The sequence below is a fragment of the Scyliorhinus torazame genome, chromosome 2 (assembly GCF_047496885.1).
Source record: "Scyliorhinus torazame isolate Kashiwa2021f chromosome 2, sScyTor2.1, whole genome shotgun sequence".
NCBI lineage: Eukaryota > Metazoa > Chordata > Chondrichthyes > Carcharhiniformes > Scyliorhinidae > Scyliorhinus > Scyliorhinus torazame.
Genome location: NC_092708.1, coordinates 116,859,372 through 116,886,000, shown reverse-complemented (window position 1 = coordinate 116,886,000; position 26,629 = coordinate 116,859,372). Strand labels below are relative to the sequence as shown.

Sequence of the window (26,629 nt, the reverse complement as noted above, 5' to 3'; positions counted from 1 at the left end):
TCTTTTTCCTCCCCTATCTCCAGGTCCACCCAGTGTGGGGCGTGACCCGAAATAGCTATAGTCGTGTACTCCGTCCCCGTCACCTTCGGGATCAGTGCCCTTCCCAAAACAAAAAAGTCTATCCGTGAATAAACTTTGTGGACATAGGAGAAAAACGAAAACTCCTTACTCCTAGGTCTACTAAATCTCCAGGGGTCTACTACTCCCATCTGCTCCATAAAGTCCTTAAGCACCCTAGCTGCAGCCGGCCTCCTTCCGGTCATGGACCTCGATCTGTCCAGCCCTGGGTCCAGCACCGTATTAAAATCTCCACCCATTACCAACTTCCTCACCTCTAGGTCCGGGATACGTCCTAACATACGCCTCATAAAGTTGGCATCATCCCAGTTCGGGGCATATACGTTCACTAAGACCACCGCCTCCCCTTGCAATTTGCCACTCACCATCACGTATCTGCCCCCACTATCCGCCACTATGGTCTTTGCCTCAAACATTATCCGCTTCCCCACTAATATAGCCACCCCCCTGTTTTTTTGCGTCTAGCCCCGAATGAAACACCTGCCCCACCCATCCTTTGCGTAGTCTGACCTGGTCTATCAGTTTCAGGTGCGTCTCCTGCAGCATAACCACATCTGCCTTAAGTTTCTTTAGGTGTGCGAGTACCCGTGCCCTCTATCGGCCCGTTCAGCCCTCTCACATTCCACGTGATCAGCCGGGTTGGGGGGCTCTTTAACCCCCCCCCTTTTCGACTAGCCTTCTCCTTTTTCAATCCAGCTCCTCACCCGGTTCCCACGTAGCCGTATCTCCCCCCAACGGCGCCCTCCCGCCCCGACCACCCCACCCCATACCAGCTCCCCCTTCTCCCCAGCAGCAGCAACCCAGTTAACCCCCCCCCCCTCCCCCCGCTAGATCCCTCACTAGCATAATTGCACCCCCCCATGTTGCTCCCAGAAGTCGGTGTCTCGCATGTTAAGGGATATTTTCATTTTTATGTGCGCTTGAAGCTTTACTGTTGTTGCAAGTGGTGTATAATATATTTTAAATGTTGAACCTTAGTGGAGACCTACCTTGTCAGCCGCCACAATAACACCGCTGGCACTGGGGAAATTTCTGTCAGCAACTTCTTTTTAATGAAATTAAAGCTGTGAACAATAAATTATCTGGTTGGATTTATTACTACCCCTTTAAACCGTATCACATTCTAACTGATCTGAGTTAAAGAAAAGCTGAAAAGTTCTAAAACTGAAGAAAGATGACAACATTCTGGATGTGCACGGTGAGAAGCAGATTGATGGTTTTTTATTCATGTAAATCAAGGTTATGGGCCAATATCCATTGTGCAGTTACACCAAATTTGAAAACAGTAAAGAAAAAGAACACGACAAATCAAGAAACAGTGACAAAAACATATTTTAAAAGCTTGGATATTGCAATGAAGCAGTAAGAAGTCTTACAACATCAGGTTAAAGTCCAACAGGTTTATTTGGAATCACTAGCTTTCGGAGTGTAGCTCCTTCATTAGGTGAGTGAAGAAGCTAGTGATTCCAAATAAACCTGTTGGACTTTAATCTTGTGTTGACATCTTACTATGCCCACCCCAGTCCAACACCTACATCTCCACATCATTGCAATGAAAGGAAGACTGAGGCAAATAATAATAATCTAATCATCTTTATTAGTGTCACAAATAGGCTTACATTAACACTGCAATGAAGTTACTGTGAAAATCCCCTAGTCGCCATACTCCAGCACCTGTTCGGGTAACTGAGGGACAACTCAATGTCCAATTCACCTAACAAGCACGTCTTTCGGGACTTGAGGGAGGAAACTGGAGCACCCAGCAGAAACCCAGGCTGAGACGGGGATAACGTGCAGACTCCGCACAGACAGTGACCCAAGCAGGGAATCGAACCTGGGACCCTGGCGCTGTGAACTAGCAGTGCTAACCACTGTGCTACCATTACAGAGTTACAGAATTTTGAAGTCCAAAACAATCGAATAGAGATTAAATGGTTGTAAATTTTCCAACATGGTGAGGATATAGGGAGAAGGAAGATTGTTGAAAATGGTCCATCTGGAATTAAGCTCTCAGACATACTGATCATATTATCATCATTAAATACATATGAAGAACAATGGTTGAAGAAAGAATAAAAAGGCAGAATGTTATTTGAATGGAAAGAGATTGCAGGACTCTGTGGTACAGAGAGATCTGGGTGTCCTGGTACATGAATCACGTAAGTTTAGTATCCCAAGTAAGCAAATGATTAGGCTGGCAAATGGAATTTTGGTGCTATTGAAAGGGGAATGGAATAATTAAAGTTGGAAAATTTTGCAACAGTTGTATGGGGCATTGGTGAGACCACATCTGGAGTACTGTATACAATTTTGGTCTTTTTTACTTAAGAAAGGATATAATTGCATTTGAAGCAGATCAGAGCAGATTCACTTGACTGATTGCTGGAATGAAGGAAATATCCAATGAGTAAAGGTTTGACCTGCAGCCATTGGAGTTTAGAAGAATGAGAAGTCATCCCATTGAAACATCTAAGATTCTGAAGGGGCTTGTCATGGTGCAAGCTGAGGGGGTGTTTCCCCAGAGAGAGAGAGAGAAAGAGACTAGAATGGGGAGACCCAGATTAAAAATAAGGGGCCTCAAATTTAAGATGGAGATGAGATTTATTTTCCCCCCTCAGGATAATTTAGTCTGTGGAGAGTAGTGGAGGCAGGGTCATTAATCTAACTCCACTTTGAATATATTCAATGATTTAAAGGGGGGGGCAGTGGTCAAAGGATTTTGAGGATAAATGGGGTGGTAGAGTTGAGGCCACAGGTAGATCAGCCATGATCTGAACAAATGGCGGAGCAGGCACAAAAGGCCAATGGCCTACTCCTAATTCAGATGTATGTTTTTTGTCCCTGCTTCCACTTCAGCTGATATCACCGTATTCAATTTAGCCCTGGGATTATCTTGGCTTGTATGGCTGAGTGACATATTGGATAAACTTATTGAGTCTTAGTGGAATTATGTTGTATTATTTTAAGGTGAAGCTTCTCAATGATTCCAAACAATCTAATAATTTTGTTTAAACCAGCAGCTTGGAAGTACGTCCTTCAAGCCTGACCAAATGATTTTGCTTTGAATCTTTTTAATCTTTAGGACTGTTGAATGATGAAACCTTTGCCAAATGTAAAAAAGGAGTCAAAGTTATTAATTGTGCTCGAGGGGGTATTATTGATGAGGAAGCATTGCTTCGGGCATTGGAATCTGGACAGTGTGGTGGTGCAGGACTTGATGTATTTGAAGAGGTATGAAGAAAATTGTATATTGCATTGCCTTTCATTAGAGTTATGGGTTTTTCTCCCCTACAGTTGGCATTCTCTAACAATTTTCAAAAGTATAATTGTTTATTGTAATTGCATTATATTGCACTTTATCAAGTTGAAACATCTCAAAATGCTTCAGTGAATTTCTGTTGGAGAGCAGTGACACTTGTGAGAGAGATTTTGGATACAAAGAGAATTAAGAGATATGGGGTTAATGCTGAAAGCTGGGGTTGCGGTAGAGGATCAGCCATGATCTTAATGAATGACCAGAGCTGACTTGAAAGCTCACAAGGCCTACTCAAATTCCTATTTCTTGCGTTATTACATAAGGTTTTACCATGTCAGACTTGGGGTTAGATTTTCCTTCTCTGACCATCAGCCTGCCTGCCTGCATCCCACTATGACCTTGAGACATTTTTCTGAGTATGTGCTCATTACATATAAAGAGTATCCTGTAACAAGGAGGATGCTACTGCTGGGGGTTGGAAAATGCATTGCTGCAGCATTTAGACAGTGCTGAAAGTGAATTTAAGGAGTGACCAGGGTCAAAGTGCCCAATGATCTGACAACGGCCTTAATGTTAGGCCTCAGTCAACTGAGGCATACAGGTCAATGTTTAAGGCTTAAGGAAAATTGTTCACCTTTTGGACACCCCAAACTCTACTGAAAACACCCTGGTCAGCATAGATCAATAATTATAACTAGAACCCTTGTTATAGCTTTTCACTCAGCAAACCTGCCAGAAAACACCCTTTAAAAATTGATACTTAAGTGCACATAGGCAACAGCCTGTGAATATAGTAGGAGATTATTTGGTAAATATGGTCAAATTTAGTTAAATCTTGCTACATGAATATCAGGTGTTTGCTTTATCTCACTAGATTTTTAGTATATGTCAGAACTACATTGTGTTGTGTGGCACTATCATCGTGCTAAATGGAACAGATCTAGCAACTCCAGACTGGGCTTCCGTGAGGCGCTGTGGGCTATCAGCAGCAGCAGAATTGTACTCCACCACAATCTGCAATCTCATGGCCCAGCATATCCTCCACTCTACCATTACCACCATGTAATTACATTGATTACAGGCCTGGTTCAAAAAAGTGCAGGAGGGCATGCCAGGAGCAGCACCAGGCATACCGAAAATGATGTGCTAACCTGGTGAAGCTACAACTCCGAAATACCTGCATGCCAAACACCATAAGAAGCAAGTGATAGATGGAGCTAAGTGATCCCACAAGCAACGGATCAGATCTACGCTCTGCAGTACTGCCACATCCAGTCGTGAATGGAGGTGGACAATTAAACAACTCACTGGAGGAGGAGGAGGCTCCACAAATAACCCATCCTCAATGATTGGGGAGCCCAGCACATCTGTGCAAATTACCAGGCCGAAGCATTCACAATAATCTTCAGCCAGCAGTGCCGAGTGGATAATCCATCTAAGTCTGCTTCAGAGGTCCCAGCGTCACATATTCCAATCTTCAGCCAATTCGATTCACCCCACATGATATCAAGAAACGCTGAAGGCAATATCCTGATCCTGACAATATTACGGCAAGACTTGTGCTGCAGAACTTGCTGCACGCACAGCCAAGCTGTTCCAGTACAGCTACAACACTGGCATCTACAAGGCAATGTGGAAAGTTGCCCAGGTATGTCCTGTACACACACAGCAGGATAATTCTAAACCAGCCAATTACCACCCTATCCGTCCACTCCATCATTAGTAAACTGATGTAAGGGGTCATCGACGGTGCTATCAAGCGGCATTTACTTAGCAATAGCCTGCTCCTGGACGCTCAGTTTGGGTTCTGCCAGGGTCACTCTGCTTCTGACCTCATTACAGCCTTGGTTCAAACATGGACAAAACAGCTGAATGCCAGCGGTGAGGTGAGTGATTGCCCTTGACATGAAGGCAGCATTTGCTCGAGTATGGCATCAAGGAGCCCTAGCAAAACTGGAGTCAATGGGAAAACTCTACTGGTTGGAGTTCTATTTAGTACAAAGGAAGATGGTTATGGTGGTTGGAGGTCGGTCATTTTAGTCCTGGGACATCACTGCAGGAGTTCCTTAGGGTAGTGTCCTAGGCCCAACCATCTTCGGCTGATTCACCAGTGACTTTCATAGAATTTACAGTGCAGAAGGAGACCATTCGGCCCATCGGGTGTGCACCGGCCCTTGGAAAGAGCACCGTACACCTCCACCCTATCCCTGTAACCCAGTAACCCCACCTAACCTTTTTCTTGGAAACTATGGAGCAATTTAGCATGGCCAATCCTAACCTGCACATCTTTGGACTGTGGGAGGAAACCCACACAGACACAGGGAAGAACGGTCAGGGGTCGCTTCCTTGGCTTAGCTACACTGGGGGTGTTCTGGCAAGGGGAGGCTCCCCAGTTTACAAAACGGGGCTATGTGCGGCCTCGGCCGCACGTTCCCTGTTGAGGCCCCTTATATACAGCACGAGTCGTGTTGAATAACATGTGTTTCTCAGCACTGCAAGCACCGGGAAATACGCTCCCTCTGGAACTTTGTTCCCATTTGGGTGAATCGAGCCCAGTGTTTCTTGTTCTAAACTAGCATTTCCGTTGTTATGGTAGATTAAGCTTGTAAGTATTGATGTCTTATAATAAAGTGTATTTTGTATCAATAACTACAGAGTGCAATTTTCATTGCACTTCAACCATCAAAAATGGAAGCAAACGGTTCTGCAGTTCTGTTAATGTTTTGTGTTTTATATTACTGTTCTCAGGAACCACCGAAGAATCTTTCTCTTGTGAAGCATCCAAATGTAGTCTGTTGTCCACATCTAGGTGCCAGCACCCATGAAGCCCAGGGACGCTGTGGAAAGGACATTGCAAATCAAATTGTGGACATGGTGAAGGGAAGGTCACTTGTTGGAGTGGTATGTAGTGTTGTTCCTGTGTTGTTTAAGTACTTTAAACGGGAACTATCATTAACCAAAAATGAGAAGAAAAGGGGTGGGATGCTCCAGTTTTCATTGTGGTGGGACCTGTTGCGAGCAAGAATGGAAAATTTGGCATTCTATCCAAAACTACGTTAACTTTAAGCAGCAGCAGAAAATCCCAGCCGCAAACGAGGACAGAATATTTCAGCCAAAAGCTGTATTACCGAAATTGGCCATGCAAGAAAAGTTGTTCGGTAGTCAATAATAGAATTATTATTGACTATTGAAGAAAAGAGATTCGTTGTTGTGGTTTCATATTACTTTTAATCTATTTTCAATGGTAAAGTTAACTAATTGACATTATTTATTGTCCTTTGTTAGATTAATGCCCAAGCTCTTAGCCACGCCATGGCCCCAGAAACCAAACCCTGGATCCACCTTGGGGAAGCACTGGGTTCATTGGCAAAAGCATGGGCTGGACAAGGTCAAATGAAAGTGCAAGTTACAACGCTAGGTAAGTGACACAATGTGGGCAAACATTGTCCTTTTGTCTGTAAGAGTTCTGCACAGTTTTGTGAGAGCAATCCACTCCTGGTTGAGATGGATGCAGTATTTGAGGGGAATGGCTGTAGGAAAATGTGGCATGGCCTAGTTATAAGGTGGTCCCTCTCAGGTCTTAGCTTATATTTTCTGGGTCCTGACATGAAAATAGATTTTAAACACAATACCAATTCTTAGTATTTTTCCAGACTGTGAGTAACAGTGTTGACTTGTTTTGAGGTCCAGGATGCCAGACTTTGTGTTGCCCTACACTATTGCACTGGTACAGCTGGCCATGGGTTTCACTTTATCTGAGGAAGTTATCTATAATTAAATTTGTCTAATAAAAAGTTTCTGATTATGAAATGGAGGAAATTCATGGATGATTGGTTTTCTAATCTGTATTGTGTGGAATAGCCCAATGTATTTTCCATAACTACTTTGATTGAGCTTCCGGGACTTCGAGAAAAATGTAAGGAAGTTTAATGCCTAGAAAAATATATTTTTGCTGTTTGGCTTGCAAATCTAAAATACATGATGTTGGGAGTATAAAGGAAATTAGCTGTACTGGAATTGTGATTCACAGCTGAAGGCATGTAAACAAAAGGATAAAGAATTGTGAAGGAATATAATTATGATTTAAGTTATGAAGTTTTTTCTGTAATTTTTAAGGTACGTTCTTGAAAAATGCTGGAAATTGTGTTGCCACAGCTGTGATGGTAGGGCTGCTTAAAGGAGACTTCAAGAACCACGTCAATCTCATCAATGCATCCCTGTTTGCAAAAGAAGCAGGACTTACTGTAAGTTACTTTGTGATTTTTATCATGAAAATAATGCATTATGTTAACCTTCCGCATTAACCTAGGGGGCTGGTTTAGCTCAGTGGGCTAGACAGCCGGTTCGTGATGCAGAACAAGGCCAGCAGCGCAGGTTCAATTCCTGTACCAGCTGAGAATTCGGAATTCTCCCTCTGTGTAGCCGAACAGGCGTCAGAATGTGGCAACTAGGGGCTTTTCACAGTAACTTCATTGCAGTGTTAATGTAAGCCTACTTGTGACAATAAAGATTATTATTATTATAACCTGGTGATGAATTGTCTGTTCATGGTCAGAAAAGCTGTTCCCCTAACATAATGTATCAACAGATGTGTTAGTACATCTGTTATTAACACCTAGATATTGTTAATTTTAGTAAGACTTTAAAAAAATTAATTTAGGGGATGTGGGCATCGCTGGTTAACCCAGCATTTATAGCTCATCCCTAGTTGCCCTTCAGAAGGTGGTGGTGAGTTGCCTTCTTGAACCTCTGCAGTCCTTCAGGTGTAGGTACACCAACTGTGCTGTTAGGGAAGGAGTTCCAGGATGTTGCCCCAGCGACGGTGAAGCAACGGCGACTTAGTTCCAAGTCAGGGTGGTGAGTGACTTGGAAGGAAACCTCCAGGTGGTGGGGTTCCTAGGTATCTGCTGCTCTTGTCCTTCTCAATGCTAGTGGTCGTTGGTTTGGAAGGTGCTGTCTAAGGAACTTCGGTGAGTTACTGCAGTGCATCTTGTAGATGGTGCACATGGCTGCCACTGTTCGTCGGTGGTCAAGGATTTGAATGTTTGCAGAAGGGGAAGTAATCAAGTGGACTGCTTTGCCCTGGATGGTGTTGAGCTTCTTGAATGGTGTTGGAGCTGCACTCATCCAGGAAAGTAGAGAGTATTCCATTATACTCTTGACTTGTGCTTGCAGATGGTGGACAGGCTTTGGAGAGCGAGAAGGTGAGTTACTCGCTGTAGGATTCCTAGCCTTTGCCTGCCCTGGTAGTCACAGTATTAATATGACTGGTCAAGTTCAGTTTCTGATCAATAGTAACCCCCTGGATGTTGATTGTGGGGGATTCAGGGATGGTAATGCCATTTTGAAGGTCAAGGAGCAGTGGTTAGATCCTCTCTTAATAATAATATTCGCTTATTGTCACAAGTAGGCTTCAATGAAGTTACTGTGAAAAGCTCCTAGAGCGGTAGTTAGATCCTCTCTTGTAGGAAATGGTCATTGCCTGGCACTTGTGTGGCTCGAATGTAACTTGCTGCTTGTCAGCCCAAGCCTGGATAGTGTGCATTTGAGCATGGACTGCCTCATTATCTGAGGAGTCACGAATGGTGCTGAACATTGTGCAGTCATCTGCAAACATCCCCACTTCTGGCCTTATGATGGAAGGGAGGTCATTTGATGAAGCAGCTGAAGATGGTTGGGTCTAGGACACTACCCTGAGGAACTCCTGCAGTGATGTCCTGGAGGTGAGATGATTGCCCACCCACCACAACAATCTTCTTTTGTGCCAGGTAAGACTCCAACCAGCGGATAGTTTTCCCCCCGATTCCCATTGACTCCAGTTTAGCTCGGGCTTCTTGATGTCATATTCGATAGTTTAGCATAGTGGGCTGGTTTAGCACAGTGGACTAAATAGCTGGCTTGTAATGCAGAACAAGGCCAGCAGCGCGGGTTCAATTCCCGTATCGGCCTCCCCGAACAGGCGCCGGAATGTGGCGACTAGGCGCTTTTCACAGTAACTTCTGTGAAGCCTACTTGTGACAATAAGTGATTATATTATTATTATTATTACTGCTGTCCAGGGCAGTCACACTCACCTCACCAAGGCGTTCAGCTCTTTGTCCATTTTTGAACCATGGCTATAATGAGGCCAGGAGCCGAGTGATCCTGGCGGAACACAAACTGAGCATCCGTGAGCAGGTTATTGCTGAGTAAGTGCCGCTTGATAGCACTGTTGATGACTCCTTCCATTACTTTGCTGGCCGGGTTGGATTTGTCCTGTTTCTTGTGTACAGGACACACCGAGGCAATTTTCCACGTTGCCGGGTAGATGCCAGTATTGTAGCTGTACTGGAACAGCTTGTCTCAGGGTGTGGCAAGTTCTGGCGAACACATCTTCAGTGCTATTGCCAGAATATTATCAGGGCCCATAGCCTTTGCAGTATCCAGTGCCATCAGCCGTTTTTTTTTTCATTTGATTTTATTCACAATTTTTCAATAATTTTTACAAACCACTACAAAAAAAAACAATGAAAAGAAAACATAGCAATAAAACAGAAAACAACTTAACCATTTAACAAAACAAGGTGGGGTATCTGCCCGTTACAAACAAAATCCATCCGCCGCCCAAACTACCCCCCCCCCCCCCCCCCCCCCCCTCTGGTTTGCTGCTGCTGCTGACCTTCACCTAACGTTCCGCGAGAAAGTCAAGGAAGGGTTGCCACCGCCTGGAGAACCCCTGCAAGGACCCTCGCAAGGCAAACTTTATCCACTCCAACCTGAGAAATCCCGCCATGTCACTGACCCATGTCGCCTCCTGCAACTCCTGATATATTTCCAATATCGCTCCATCCCCTACCCACACGCCCGAGACCACCCTGTCCTGTATTCTCCGGGCAGGCAGCAGCGGGAATTCCCCCACCTGCTTTTTCACGAACACCCAAACTTGCATGTACCTAAAGATATTCCCCGGGGGCAGCCCAAATTTCTCCTCCAGCGCCCTCAGACTAGCAAAAGTCCCATCAATGAACAAGTCCCCCATCCTTTTGATACCCGTCCTGTGCCAACTTAGGAAACCACCGTCTATCCTACCTGGAACGAACATGTGGTTGTTCCGTATCGGGGCCCAGACTGAAACCCCTACCTCTCCCTGTGCCGTTTCCACTGCCCGCAGATCCTCAATGTCGCCGCCACCACCGGGCTCATGGTATACCGCTTCGGCGGAAGCGGCAACGGTGCCGTTATCAGTGCCTCCAAGTTAGTATCTTTACAAGACGCCGCTTCCAGCCGTTTCCACGCTGCCCCCTTTCCCTCCATTACCCATTTCCGAATCATGGATATATTCGCTGCCCAGTAATAGCTGCAAAAGTTCGGCAGCGCCACCCCCCACCCCACCGACTGCGCTCCAAGAACAGTTTCTTAACGCGCGGGGTCCTGTTTGCCCACACAAATCCCATAATAATCCTATTTACCCGCTTGAAAAAGGACTTGGGGATAAGAATGGGAAGGCACTGGAAGACGAACAAGAACCTGGGGAGGACCGTCATCTTTATGGACTGCACCCTGCCCGCCAGGGAAAGTGGCAGCATGTCCCACCTCTTAAAGTCCTCCTCTATCTGATCCACCAGCCGTGCTAAATTGAGCTTGTGCAGGACACCCCAGCTCTTAGCCACCTGAATGCCCAAGTAGCGAAAGCTCCTCTCCACCATCTTAAGCGGTAGCTCGCCCAGACTCTTTGCCTGGCCCTCGCATGTATCACAAAAAGCTCGCTTTTTCCAACATTCAGCTTGTACCCCGAAAAGTCTCCAAAATCCCTAATAATCTGCATGACCTCCCCCCATCCCCTCCACCGGATCCGCAACGTACGCAGGTTATTCGCATACGTGAAACAATATGCTCCCCCCCCCCCGAACCAACCCCCTCCAGTTTCTGGACTCCCTCAATGCCATGGCCAGTGGCTCGATTGTCAGGGCAAACAGCAGGGGAGACAGGGGGCACCCCTGCCTCATCCCTCGGATGTAATCTAAAGTACCCCGGCCGCAGCCGGTTCATCGACACACTCACTGCCGGGGCCTGATCCAATAATTTGACCCACCCTATAAATTCCTCTCCAAACTCAAATCTGCCTAACACTTCCCACCGGTACTCCCACTCCACCCGATCAAAGGCTTTCCCTGCGTCTATTGCCGCTACAACTTCTACATCCCCTGTTTCCGAGGGCATCATGATCACATTCAGGAGCCTCCGCACATTCGTATTCAACTGCCTGCCCTTCACAAACCCCGTCTGATCCTCATTGATCACTCCCGGGACACAGTCCTCAATCCTAGTGGCCAAAATCTTGGCCAACAGATTGGCATCCACATTAAGGAGCAAAATTGGCCTATAGGAGCCACACTGCAACGGGTCCTTATCTCGCTTGAGGATAAGCGAGATCAGAGTCTGCGACATCGTCGGGGGAAGGGTTCCCTTTTCCTTCGCCTCATTGAAAGTCCTCAACAACAGCGGACCCAGCAGCTCCGAGAATTTCCTGTAAAGCTCTACGGGATACCCATCCGATCCCGGGGCCTTGCCCGCCTGCATACCCCCTAACCCCTTAACAAGTTCCTCCATCTCAATCGGGGGCCCCAATCCCTCTACTCGCCCCTCCTCCACCTGTGGAAACCTCAGTTGGTCCAGGAACTGCCTTATCTCTTCTCTCTCTCTCTCTTCTTCTTCTTCTTCTCTCCCCCCCCCCCCCCAGAAAATTGTTCTGACTCGTACAATTTGCCATAAAAGTCCTTGAAGACCTCGTTAATCCTTACCACGCTCAGCACCATGTTACTCCCCCTATCTCTAATTCCCCCAATCTCCCTGGCCGCCTCTCTCTTCCGCAGCTGATGCGGCAGCATCCTACTTGCCTTCTCCCCATACTTGTACACTGCTCCCTGTACCTTCCTCAACTGAGCCTCCGCCTTCCCCGTGGTAAGCAAGTCAAACTCCGCCTGCAGGCCCCGGCGCCCCTTCAACAACCCCTCCTCGGGATTCTGCATACCTCCTGTGCCCCCTAAGTATCTCCCCCACCAATCTCTCCCCCTCCATCCTATCCCTCTTCTCTCTGTGGGCCCTGACTGAAATTAGCTCCCCTCTGACATCTGCCTTCAGCGCCTCCCAGACCCCACTCATCGAAACCTCCCCATTATCATTGGTCTCCACATAGCTTTGGATACACCTCCGAACAGAGCTCCATCAGCCGTTTCTTGATATCCCGTGGAGTGAATTGTATTGGCTGAAGACTGGCATCTGTGATGCTGGGGACCTCTGGAGGAGACCGAGGTGGATCATCCACTCGGCACTTCTGGCCAACTTGCAAATGCCTCAGCCTTGACTTTTGCACACGTGTGCTGGGCTCCTCCATTATTGAGGATGGGGATATTTGTGGAGCCTCCTCCTCTAGTGCGTTGTTTAATTGTCCTCTGCCATTCACGGCTGGATGTGACAGGACCACAGAGCTTCGATCTGATGCGTTCATTGTGAAATTGCTTAGCTCAGTCTATCACTTGCTGCTAATGCTGTTTGGCACACAAATAGTCCTGTGTTGTAGTTTCACCAGGTTGACACCTCATTTTCGGTATGCCAAAAATGCACTCCTGCACTCGTCATTGAACCAGGGTTGATCTCCTGGTTTGGTGGTAATGGAAGAATGGGTGATATGCCAGGTCATGAGGTTGTCAATTGTGGCTGAATACAACTCTGCTGCTGCTGATGGCCCACAGCGCTCTTGACAACTAGCCAAATGCACAAGCTCTGTGTTTTGGAGCACTAGGTATCGTTGCTACAAGCGGCAAAAAGCAGAACATACTGCATACTGAGCTGCCTGTATGTTCATAGACTAACCTGCCAGCTATTGGTTTGGATATTTGGCTGGATAGCTTCCTCGTTCTAGCATGAGACACTTTTCTCTTTGCTTGCAGAAGCAGCAGGATGTGTAGCTCTGGAAGGAGGTGTGGGTCACCGAATATTAAGTGTCTTCATTATTCTTATTCAAAGAATGTCATGTCATCATTTATTCTAAACCCATTCTTCTGTTGCAATAGGTTCCCAAGAGAGGTAAATGGGAGAGACCATTCTCTAGACTCAACTGAGCACTCTGCATCACCCACTCATACAGCAGAAAGCACTGCAATGTCAGTTAGTGAAGGGAAGAGCGTAACTGAAAAGAAATGGGTGCCTGGTGAATTGGAGGAGCTGCAATCCATTGGCTAGAGGGTCAGTCAGAGCTCCAGCAACTGAGTTGTCCAAAATTGGACCTCACAGGGCCAGGCTACAAATGTGATTTAATAGCTCAGCATAAGCAGATCTCACTGCCATTTTGGAACATGTTTACAACATACACTTGTTTGGGGATTTCTGCATCATTATGGTCCACTCTGCAGATCACCATGGAGTGTTTGAACGCATCAGAGTCCTATACAGCACGGCCCTTGTTTGCTCAAGTTCCCTACTTTCAGTCATAACTCACGTAACAAATGCTGTGTTTGGGGCTTTAGTGGCCTTGAGCAGTCTTTGCATTTACTATGACGGAGAACAAATTATGTAGCAGGCTTCAGTGCCTCATCACTGCCTGTTGATTTGATGCCATTCCGATTGAGGGAGTACCCAGTGGCATCGGCTTGGCAGGAAATGACTGAGATGATGTTTTCTCTCAGGCCAAAGGTACATCTGTGTCCTATAAATGCCCTGATTTTTAATGATTGCAGATATGTTGCATAACACAAAATCCATATAAGCACTATATCATTGCCTGCGGCAAATTGTTTTAGGACCAAATACAAGGGGATCACTTTGTCCCTAGATGCATATATTGACCAACTGGCAGCAGCCATCCACATCACTTCCTCCAATTGAAAGAAAACAGTTTGGAAATGGTCTTGCTCCGGAAACCCCCGAGTCTTATCCCAGTGTTTCCTAAGTCTTGTCCCAGTGTTTCCCAAGTCCCAGTACCCTACCTGTCTTACCCTGGTATCCCTGAGCCAAACCCAAGTACTCCCTCTCGCCCTTGAATGCACAGAGCCACTCTCCAAAGTTTGCTCATCAGGTGCGCGTCTTTTGAAGCCAGTCACACGTCGCACCATTCTGGCATCACGCTGCCTTGGATGGATATTTTGACGGGGTAGGTACGATTCTGGCATGTGGGCCTCATAATGAGATGCCAATGTATTCAAATGAGGTTCCCAAAGTTCAACAACGGGAAACGCAGCCCACTGCTGATGGGGGAAGGAACGATCACAGCAAGCTTTCACACCAACATAAAATGCGACTTTGTCTTTCTCGCGATATGTTTTGCTCCTGTCACTGAACCTGCCCCATGCGAACGGAAGCAGAAAGTCCCAGCCATAGTGTTCATTAGTGTCTGCCTTATAACACTGGCTGAATGAGTATTCTTTTGAGCAACAACAACTTATATTTATGTAACACCTTTAATGTAATAAAATGCAGTAAGTTTCTTCACAGGAGTGATATGGAACAAAATTGGACACCGAGCCGCACAAGTAGATATTAAGACAGGTGATAAAAAAACATGGTCAAAACACTAGTTTTAAGAAGCCTTACTGGGTTAAGAGGTACGGAAACAGAGCTTTAGAAAGGGAATTCCAGAGTTTATAACCAGGTCACCTGAAGGCATTACTGCCATTGGTGGTGTAATTATGCAGTTGTCTTTGGTTTCTTGGCCTAAGTTGTCCTCTGCTTTTCATTTGAGCTCCCTACTTGTTTCATGGCAATTTCCTTACAGGATAAATAAAGTCCAGAAGGCAATAAATAATATTGGATATTTTAACAAAGCTTCAATGTATTCCTTCTGATTGGATAGATGAGCGCCTGAAGGAGGGTAGTGGGAGACGATGGGATAAATGAGGATAAACTGAACCTTAAATTAGCCAATGGCTAACGGTATTATAAATTAATGAAAGAGCCACCACATCTTCCATTGTGATGCCTTTGCAAAGTGTACCTTTATAACTGTTAATTATCTCTATGGATTGGTCAGGTGCCTATTGTAACTCATCGTTCAAGCCAGTTCACAAAGCAGAATTTTCACTGTCCTTGCAAAATTTGTAGCACTCGAACATCAAATTTCACCATCCGTGTTAAAATACAAAAATTGTGTTATTTGTTAAGTGTTTCACCACATAAAATTGTTTGCTGTACACATGAAGATGTTTAAGATTCTGTTGCTGTTTTACAATCCATCAAACCAGAAGCATTCTGAAGAGGAAATAACTTGAAATTGTTCTTTCCACAGTTCTTGTTTGAGGTGTCTGCTCATCTTGCGTAGTGCCAAATTTGTCTGAATTAGGTTCCAACCCTACTGTTGAACGTGATGCTAATTCTAGGGTGACATTAAAGGGATGCTGCATTGTTTGAGGTGCCATCTTTTAAATGAGGTTGAAGGGAGGTCTTCAATTGTCTGCAATGTACAAAAATTCATATGACACAATTTGACTGAACCGCATATTCTGGTGCCCTGGCCGACCTTTTTCCCTCCTCCATCAGCAGTAAAAAGGCATTATCTGGTCATTTATCCATTTGCTGCTGGGGGGGATGCCTTTGCAAATTGGTTCCTACATTTGCCAATATAACAATAGTAATAATTGACCATGTAGCACCTTGTGAAATTTTAATTAAGATGCTTTATAAATGTGTGTTCTCTTTCTTCCAGATAACCACTAAGCACAGCAACTCTATGCCAGGATCTCCCATGAATGTGTGTGCACTGGAGATCTCGACTCCTCGTGGCTCCCATAAACTTCTGGGTTCTGTACAAGCAGATATTCCTGTGCTACTGGAACTTGATGGAGCAACGTTTGGACACGTAGTTCCCCTGAAAGGAAATCTATTGATTTACAAAGCTGTGCAAAATTCTCAAACGTTGCCATCTGTTATTGGTAAGTAATGCAGCTAATTGTTCTCATCCTTCGGAATCGTTATTGCCTTTTTAGCGTCCGTGTTTATCTAATTGTTTTGATTACTTGCTCTTGATATGGTTAAATGTAGGAATAAAGTTCAAATTATACCAATTAATGTTAAATGATAGATTTGCAATGGGTAAATGCATCAGGTAGTGCATTACTGAGTCTTAAGCCCATATAGGTTTGGTCCCTGGTCTGTATTAATTTGGCGTATTACAACAAGAACTACAATTAGCCTCGTTCCTACATACTTGGATTGTGGAATTCTCATTCCTAATCACTATCCATTAAGCCCTGAAGGAACTACACATGCCCTTCTAACCAGCCCAGCTAACAGATATACATCTTGTAAATTTCCAGCAGTTCCAGTTGAAGCTATTAGGACTTGATTAGGTTAAATTTTTACTCTCTCTGGTAGAAAGTAAAACAATGTCTCTACTGGGTTTCAATATTAAGCAGTTGGTATCATATTATCATTCCTTATTCCATGGATTACATAATTTTATTTTGTTAAAACTCAGTTTTGGTGTGCAAAATCAGCAATACTGACACTTCCCCGAAAGGAGGTGGCCACTATGAGCTGCCACCCCATCCCTCCAAATAAGTTCATTTATTTACAATTGAATTATGCATAGTTCAGTAGTGGCACCTGTGCTTCTGATTCAGAAGCTCATGAATTTTGTCTTTGCTCCAGGCCCTGAGCACATTATCCAGGTTTCCAGTTCAGTGCAGTACAGTATTTTTGGAAATACCATATCTGAGATGAAATGTTAAATTGGGCCTCCATCTTCTCTATTCGGGGGGGATGTAAAATATACCACAGCAATATTTTAAAGGACTGAGTTCTTTGTCTGACCAGTTCTCAACCAACACCACCAGGTGTTGTCACCTACAGGGCAGTTGTCGTCACCACATCCTGTACTGCAGTGAGACCTGGACTGTGCATCAACGATACATAAGAGGGCTCGAGAAATTCCATCGGCAATGTCTCTGCTGCATCCTTCAGATCATTGAAATGACCATTGAACAAACAGCAGTGTGCTATTGAAGCCAGCTCCACAAGCTTTCAGGCAAAACTCCTGCAAAATCTGCTTCCATGGGTTTATGTCTAGATGACATAGAAGCACCTCCCCTGCCAGGTCTTGTTTTCTCAACTTTGGGGGAGGCAATGGCATAGTGGTATTGTCCCTGGACTAGTAATCCAGAGACCCTGGGTAATGCTCTGGGGCACCGGGTTCGAATCCCACCAGGGATTCAATAAAAATCTGGAATTAAAAGTTGAATGATGACCATGAAACCATTGTCAATTGTCTTAAACACCCATCTGGTTCACTAATGTCCTTTAGGGCAGAGAAATCTGTCATCCTTACCTGGTCTGGCTTACATGTAACTCCAGACCCACAACAATGTGGTTGACTCATAAGTGCCGTCAGGGATGAGCAATAAATGCTGGCCCAGCCAGTGACGCCAACATGCCATGGACGAATAAAGAAAAAAGCCTCTCAAAAAGCCAACATTCTAGGGGAAGATGAAAAAAACACTTCCAAGACACTCTGAAGCTCACCTTGATACGTTGCAGCATTGGCTTTAATGACTGGGTTACGCTTGCTACCAATCGTTCAAAATGCCAAAAACCTGTCCAAGCTGCATCATGCATTGAGTCCAAATGACTTAATGGTAAAGCAGAGCAGCAACGAAAGAAAAGAAAATCCTGCACTTTACATACATGAGGTAGGACATCCCTTGAGGTATTGGGATCCAAACATCTTGCGTGTTGAGAATCGGCCTTTTCAGTCACTTGAAGACCCACTTGAAGAAATTTGCAACTCTGAGTAGAGATCACCCTTGAATCAAGGGACAGCTAACAACAATGTTGTTATAAAGTGCTTTTGGACATTCTGAGAAAATGAAAATTGTTATGTGAAAGGAAATTCTTTATTCAATCAGTTTTTTCCTAGATGGAACATGTTCCATTTATCCATTACCCTGTTTTCTGTTAAAATAATTCTCAGCCAATATAGATAATTGTTTCCTGTATCCATGAATCTTAATTTTTCTTACTAGCCTCACATGAGAAACTTTATTGAACAGTTTAAGAACCAAAGTAAGCTACATCAAGTGGATTACCTTCATCCAGCAACTTAGTTGCATCCTCGAGTTCCAGTAGATTAGTAGGGCATGATCTGGTATTTCTATACCAGCCTGGATGTTCTTTATACTTTTTTTAAATCACATCCCATAGTCCCGGAACATTTTCCTGATGTATTCGTGAATGCTGTTCTGTCACACAAACACTTGTCGAACCCAGCTAAAAGATCTCTGTCATTTTTTTAAAAAAAATTCTCAGTATATCTTCCTTCTCTTAAATTCATATTTAATATGCCTATATTTCTGCTAAATTCATCTTGTGTGATCGCACTTCTACACTTAAGAATGATTGGTATTGATTTAAAGAGTTTTAAGATGCTATTAAAAGAACAGTTTAAATGATTGACATTGGATAATCTTGGCATTGTGATATAACTGGTGACTGCTCAGGTGAAAATAACAATGCAGCTTTTTTTATTCAGGTGTGCTTGCTTCAGCTGGAATCCAGATCGAGTCGTACAATGTCTCAGCTGTTTTGGATGGAGAACAGTGGAGTATTTTGAGCATTGCTTCATTATTAGTAGATCTGAATCCCCTCAGACAATATGTGAAAATGGTGACACAGCTGGCAATATGAATAACCATATTCCATTTTAAAAACCTACAGTGTAATTTAGAAGTAGGTTTGATCAAAAAGTGGTGGATAACTTGAATTTACTGTAAGAAAAAACAGGATTGCACTTCAACCACGATGCCGTTTCTTTCAATCTTTTCAAAAAATTATTGTCTTATCAAATCTAGTGCAATTAAGATGATAAAATGTTAAAAAGCTAAAGTAAAGCAAAGCCATTGTATAAAGTGTACATTGTTTATTGACCAACTTGTCGGTTTCTTTTAGCTCCATCATTAACCGTGAAGGTTTTGTTGCAAAATATGTCATTGTTGCAGTAATAAATATCATTTTGAAGCCAGATTGAGAGATATTGAACTGCTGAAGCTCTTCAGTCCTAATCATTGTTGGCCACAACTGCCCTAATGCAACCTTTTAGTCAATTATTTTTTGCCTTGCCGACTGAATCATTTCCGGAGCAGTGAGCAGACAACCATCAGCTTGAATATGACCACTTCTTGCGAAGTATCAGATAAATTTGTTTAAGATAATGAATCACTGGTCATTTGATGGTACATGTCACAATCTTTCCCAACACTGTTCATGACAAAAGACAGCTTTCACTGATGGGCCTGCACGTCCTATCATTCAGCACTTTAGGTGACAATGTGAAGGTGAAAGAGACTTGACACAAAAGGCTTGGTGGTGAGTCAGATGGTTTTGGATTCAAGCCCCATTCTGAATTTGAGCACAGTCTTGGTTTACACTCCACTTTTGGAGGTGCTGTCTTATGGATGAGATGCAAAAGATCCCATGGCAGTTGGGAAGTTCTTCTGTTCTAGCCAACATTTATCCATCAGCTAACGCCATGCTACAGTTTGGTGTATGAAAATTGACTGTTGCATTTTCCGGCAACGACTGCACTTCAGAATGTGATAATTGATTTAAAGTGTTCTGTATCAGGAGTTGTGTAGGTTGCTAAATGTTGTGTAACCATCCGCAAACATCTCCACTTCTGACATTATGATGGGGTGAAAGTCATTAATTAAGCAGTTGAAGATGTTTGGTCCTGGGACACAATCTTGCAATCATGTTCTGGCAGAGATGATTAGCCTCCAATAGAGGGAATCGCCTTCCTTTGTGCTAGATATGACACTAACACTTCTGGTGACAGGGATGTGCTGAGTAGTCATGAGCGGCAAGGGACATGAGCGGTGAGCAAGCAGGTCTGCGGACCCGAAAAGCGAGCCCCCACCCCATAGGGCGATGGATGGAAGGTGTTCCTCACCAGGGAATTGAAGGTGATGAGGAACGATATCAAGGCTGAGATAAAGTTGGTGGAGGTGCTAGCCACCATACAGATGGCTCTCAACGGCATAGGAAAGAGACTGGAAGCTCAGGGGAGCACTATATATGAGCCAGAAAAGGCATCGATGGACCAGAGTGACCGAATTGTCGCTCTGGAGGCCCAAATCAAGAGGTTGGTGGTGACCCATGGGGAGTCTGAAAGGGAATATCGAGTACTATGAATAGTGGTCGAGGCGGCAGAGCATCCGAATAGTGGACCTGCCAGAGGGAATCGAGGGCAGGGATCCGACCGATTACGTGGCCCAAATGCTGGGCAACATAGTGGGGAGTGACAGCTTCTCTAAGCTGCCAGAGATCAATATGGCTCACAGGTCACCTAACCTACACATCTTTGGATTGTGGGGGTGAAACCCATGCAGACACTGGGAGAATGTGAGTCTACCAAAACATTGTGGCGGACCAGGCAAAGTGCAGGATGGAATTTAACCAAGCAAAGTCAACCCTATATAAAAACAAAATCCGATTCGGGGTGCCAGGCGCTGGGTAACATATCAGAGTCAGGAACACTATTACTGTCTGCAGAGGTGGGCGAGTTCGTCCAGCAGAACAGTTTGGACAGATAACAAAGAGAGGCAGTGGTGAGGAAAGCAGAGGAGGTGGAGGAAATCAATGGACAATTTTGCGCAGGACTGCATCGCCTTGCTATGAAAAGGGGAGCCAGCTCAAAGAAAGGAGGGCGTGAGTGCAGCAGAGCCCAGGAGAGGGCGCGAGTGCAGCAGAGCCCAGGAGAGGGCGCGAGTGCAGCAGAGCCCAGGAGAGGGCGCGAGTGCAGCAGAGCCCAGGAGAGGGCGCGAGTGCAGCAGAGCCCAGGAGAGGGCGCGAGTGCAGCAGAGCCCAGGAGAGGGCGCGAGTGCAGCAGAGCCCAGGAGAGGGCGCGAGTGCAGCAGAGCCCAGGAGAGGGCGCGAGTGCAGCAGAGCCCAGGAGAGGGCGCGAGTGCAGCAGAGCCCAGGAGAGGGCGCGAGTGCAGCAGAGCCCAGGAGAGGGCGCGAGTGCAGCAGAGCCCAGGAGAGGGCGCGAGTGCAGCAGAGCCCAGGAGAGGGCGCGAGTGCAGCAGAGCCCAGGAGAGGGCGCGAGTGCAGCAGAGCCCAGGAGAGGGCGCGAGTGCAGCAGAGCCCAGGAGAGGGCGCGAGTGCAGCAGAGCCCAGGAGAGGGTGAGGAGGGGAAAGTAGGGAAACCAGCAGAATGGGCCCTGGTCAGATTGACCCGGGGGAGGGGGCACCACGGGGCACTAGCGGGAAAGCTAGCGTAAAGAGATATGAGTGAGAGGGGGGCTGCGGTGCATCTCCCACCGGGGAGAGAGCATCTGGCAGAGGGGAGGGACACCATGTTTGGGGGTGGGGCGGCACCAAGAGGAGTCAAGGGAGAACTAAACGACAAGGAGGGGAAGGGATCGAGACTGGCTTCAGCAGGTCACTCTCGGAAAAGTGGAACAAGATGGCTCTGCAAGCAGCCACTTGGAGGGTCCCTGAACAAAAGGGAACCCCGGAGTGTGTACACAGTTGGTGGCCATGTTGGGTGGCCCCTGGGCAAAGGGAAACTCCGGCAGGGGCCCAGCCTCATGATGAGAATGGTGATAGTGGCCATTTTGGATGGCCCCCTAAGAAAGGGAAACCCCGAAGTGCAGGGGCACATCCACAAGATAAGTCTGGTTGATCTGCAGGAGGAAGGGGACAAAAAGAAAACCATCAGGATAGCCACCTGAAACGTCAGGGGACTTAACGGCTTGGTGAAAAGATCCAGAGCCTTCACCCACCTGAAAAGTATGAAAGCTGACCGTCTTCCTCCAAAAGACGCACCTGAGGGAGAATAACCGATTGTTGGTAAGGAAAGACTGGATGGGACAGACCAACCATTCCTACTACGGGATGAGAGCTGGGGGCTGGGGGGGTAACCATATAAGTAAGAGGACGGTGTTTACTGTGACGCGGACAATTATGGACCATGGGGACAATATGTCATGGTCAGCAGCGTCCGGGGCGGGGCACCGGTGGTCCTGGTAAGCATGTACGGGCCCAACTGGGATGACCCAGTTTCGTAAAGAAGAACAGGGCGGGAATCCCCGACATAGACATGCACCGACTGATCGTGGGGGAGACTTCAACTGTGTACAGGGCCCACTAACCAGTAGGTCAAACCCCAGAATTTGGAAAATGACAGGAATAGCTGGAGAATTGGGAGCATTTATGGAACAGACTGGGCAGTGGACCCAGATGAAAAGGAATTCTCTTTTTCTTGCCAGTACACGGGGTCTACACCTGCATCGCCTTCTTTGTAGTGGGGAAATCAGTGCTGCCAGAGATAGAGCAGAATGGTCCGCAATTGTAATCTCAGACAACATTCCATATTATGTGATGTGAGGCTGGAGACTGGCCATGCCCAGCGCCCCACATGGAGGTTAGACACAGCTCTATTGGCTGACAAGGTCTTCTGCCATGAAATGGCATGTGCCAAAGGCGTGTATGTTACAACCAGAACGGGGAGGTCTCGCATTCCACGTTTTGGGAGGCACTGAAGGCTGATGAGAGGAGAAATTATCGCCTATAAGGCATGTAGAGACGGGGAAGAAGTTATTACCTATAAGGCATGTAGAGACGGGGAAGAAGTTATTACCTATAAGGCATGTAGAGATGGGGAAGAAGTTATTACCTATAAGGCATGTAGAGACAGGGAAGAGAGGGTGGCTAGGCAGCAACTGATTGACTCCATTCTGGAGGTCAACAGGAGATACTCCCAAAGTCCAAACTGGAGAGCTTTTGGCGGAGAGGAAAAAGCTACAAATGGACTTTAAACTGCTGTCCTCCAGGAACGTAGTGCACAAAATCCGCCAGACACGGGGGACCTTCTACAAATATGGAGTCAAGGCTAGCTACCTGCTAGCTGAGAAAGCAGGCAACCACCAAGGAAATAACACACATAAGGACAGCAGAGGCAGATTGTTAGCCGATCCAAAAAGTATCAATGAAGCATTAGAGGCCTTCGACTGGGGGCTTTACACCTCCGAGCCCCCCCCAACGGAGACTGAGATGAAACAGTTCCTCAACGGACTGGATATGCCAGTCATGGGGGACAATCGAAGGAGGGGGCTGGAAGCACCACTAGGACTGAGAGAAGTCATAGAGAGCATCAACTCCATGCAGACGGGGAAGGCGCCGGGACCCAATGGCACTGGTCCCGCATCTATGGGAGATGTTCATAGACTCGTTAACGAGGTGCACCCTGGGGCTCTATATCACTGATACCCAAAAAGGATAAAGACCCAATGATATGCGGATTATACAGACACATTTCACTGCTCAATGTAGATGCAAAAATACTCTCAAAAGTCCTGGCAAAGCGGCTGGAGAACTGCTATCAGAAGTGGTCAGAGGACCAGGCGGGCTTTGTTAAGGGTAGCCAGATAACTACGAACATCAGACGACTGCTGAATGTGATATTGACCCCATTGGTGAGAGAATACTTGAGGTGATCGTCTCCCTGGACGCAGAAAAGGCCTTTTGACACAGTCACGTGGAAATACCTCATTGAGATGCTAGAGCGGTTTGAGCTAGGGATCGGATCCACCTCATGGGTGAAACCTCTGTACAACGCCCCCAAGGTGAGTGTGCAGACCAATGCCACCAGCTCTGAGTATTTCCAGCTGCACAGAGGCACAAGGCAGAGATGTCCACTGTCTCCACTCTTATTCGCCCTGGAAATCGCACCGCTGGCAATCACCCTCAGAGCAGCAAGATGCTGGCAGGGAATCTGAAGAGGAGGCAGAGAGCACAGTCTCACTCTATGCGCATGCCCTGTTCCTCTACATCTTGGACCCGCAAAGCAGCATGGACGGAATCATGAAGCTCCTGGAGCCTTTTTGGGCTACAAACTCAACGCGAGCAAGAGTGAAGTATTTCCTGTGAACCCGAGAGGGGGAGGGGCAGAGCTGGAGGGAGGACCATTTAAACTAGCCCAAAACACATTCCCTACCTGGGGCTCCAGATTGCCCATGACTGGACACGGATCCACAAGTGTAACCTGACCACTTTGGCAGAGGAAGTAAAAAAGGACCGACAGAGATGGGATACACTCCTGCTCTCCCTGGCCGGGAGAGTACAAACGATCAACATGAATGTACTGCCCAAGATTGTACAGGTCAGCCACCTGGGGGAGGCTGGGAAATGCAGGAATTTCTAGATGGGTGGGAGTACCCAAGGTTGGGGGAGGGGGACAGGGCTACATTAAAGGGGGCGATAGTAGAGCAGGAGATGAAGGATGCGATTGGGAGGATGCAGTCGGGGAAGGTGGAGGGCGGGATGGGTTTCCGGTGGAATATAAAAAATTCAAAAATAAGCTGGTACTGCTGATAGTGGGGATGTTTGAGGAGGCGTTAGGGAAGGGGGTGTTACCACAAACCTTGGGGCAGGCATCGATTTCCCTGTTACTTAAGAAAGATAAGGATCCGACGGAGTGTGGGTGGTATTGGCCCATATCAGTTTTTAAAAATATATATATTTATTAAAGTTTTTTAACACAATTTTTCTCCCTTACAAACAATAACCCCCCCCCCCCATAACAAAAAAAAATGAGAAATCGCGCAGAGCAAGATATATACATAGCAAAATGATATATTTACACAGCTTTGTACACTGGCCCTCACCCGTACGTGCCAGTTTCCCCAACACTTCATGTTATCTCTTGCTCATCCACCCTCCCAGGCAGTTTCCCCCCCCCTCCCAGGACGTCCCCTCCACCCCCGCCCCCCCCACCCAAGGTTGCAGCTGCTGCTGACCGACCTTCCTCTAACGCTCCGCGAGATAGTCTAGGAACGGTTGCCACCGCCTGTAGAACCCCTGCGCAGACCCTCAAGGCGAACTTAATCCTCTCCCAACTTTATGAACCCAGCCATATCATTTATCCAGGCTGGGGGGCTTCGCCTCCTTCCACATTAGCAGGATCCTTTGCCGGGCTACTAGGGACACAAAGGCCAGAATGCCGGCCTCTTTCGCCTCCTGCACTCCCGGTTCGTCCACTACTCCAAATATTGCTAGCCCCCAGCTTGGCTTGATCCGGACTTTCACCACCTGAGATATTGCTCCCGCCACTCCTCTCCAGTGCCGGCCCATATCAGTTTTAAACATGGATGCAAAGATATTGGCGAAGGTACTGGCGGGTAGGCTGGAGGAGTTCCTCCCGAAGGTGATGGGTGAAGATCAGACTGGGTTTGTGAGAGGGAGGCAGCTCTTTTCGAAGGTATTGAACGTGGTTATGGTACCGGCGGAGGGGAAGGCGTTGCTCTTTTTAGCCTTAGTTTTATTACCTCTGATTATGTCACCTTTGCTCACGAGTCGGCAGGTATCTTTCTGATACCGCCACGTGGTTCACGCTCGAGTTATGATTAATAAGTCAGCACACCGCTTAGTAAGATTGAAATCAGCGGTCATTTATTATATACAACAAGTAATGCTTATACAATAATCCTATTATCTATATAGAAACCTACCACTACTGGCCAATACTTAACTTTAGGAAGGGCCCACCAGGTCAGGGAAACGAATGGCTTATCGAATCGGATCTGGCCCGCGGGATTCAAAAAGGTTGATACCGGTCGATGGCTAGGAGTCTTTATCGGGTAGCGATCGCTGGAGTCAAACTTACAGTTTCTGGTTAATGTTCTTGCGAAGGTCTCGAGCAGGAGAAGAAGGGAGAGAGAACGAGATCTGAACTTGGCCCCTCACTTTATAGGGCCCCGGGGCGTCCCGCTTATCGATCTGGGCTGACTTCCCCAGAGCCGAATACGCTATTCTGTCTGCAGCTGTCCGTTTGTGTCCTGTTGGCTGCTTTTCCCATCAGCCTTTTTGGTTAGCCATTTTAAATCGGGTTTTGGCCAAATTAATAGGGAATCAGCCATTTTAGGTGGCTACAGCCCCTCCTTGTGATCCTAACGCGAAGCGTGAAGGATCACATAAATTTTGTCCTTTCCGTTCCCTGACCAGGGTGGGGGGACACCTCCTACATAGCCACTACTCTGACCCTAGCTATGCACAAAAATTTACCTAAACAATTCTTGAGGGCGCTATGTCAGGCAGGGGCATGTATCTAAAAAAATAAAAACTTGGAACCTCTAATTTTACCTAAAACACTCATCAAGCATTATACAATCTTATCTCTCTAAACATACAACAACAATCAAAATATTCCATATATTCTTTCCTGGCTTGGCAGTCAAGCTCAGGATCATACATTACTTTTTATTGACAGGAAAAACACAAGTGCATGTTTTATTATTCTGGCTTCATAGGTCGCGGGGGTCTGGGGTCTGGTCA

The 26,629-nt window shown here is 46.2% G+C and overlaps 1 protein-coding gene across 1 annotated transcript in view; it reads left to right on the top strand.

Annotated features, from left to right (window-relative positions):
- The window catches only part of phgdh (phosphoglycerate dehydrogenase), a 78,274-nt gene extending 58,953 nt beyond the window's left edge, over positions 1–19,321 (top strand). Inside the window, exons 7-12 of the mRNA XM_072475869.1 lie at positions 3,161–3,309; positions 6,083–6,235; positions 6,620–6,752; positions 7,451–7,578; positions 16,011–16,236; positions 18,831–19,321. Of these exons, the coding sequence (XP_072331970.1) occupies positions 3,161–3,309; positions 6,083–6,235; positions 6,620–6,752; positions 7,451–7,578; positions 16,011–16,236; positions 18,831–18,985 (944 nt within the window). The 3' untranslated portion in view covers positions 18,986–19,321. The remainder of the gene's footprint in view (positions 1–3,160; positions 3,310–6,082; positions 6,236–6,619; positions 6,753–7,450; positions 7,579–16,010; positions 16,237–18,830) is intronic.
- The last annotated feature ends 7,308 nt before the right edge of the window (positions 19,322–26,629 follow it).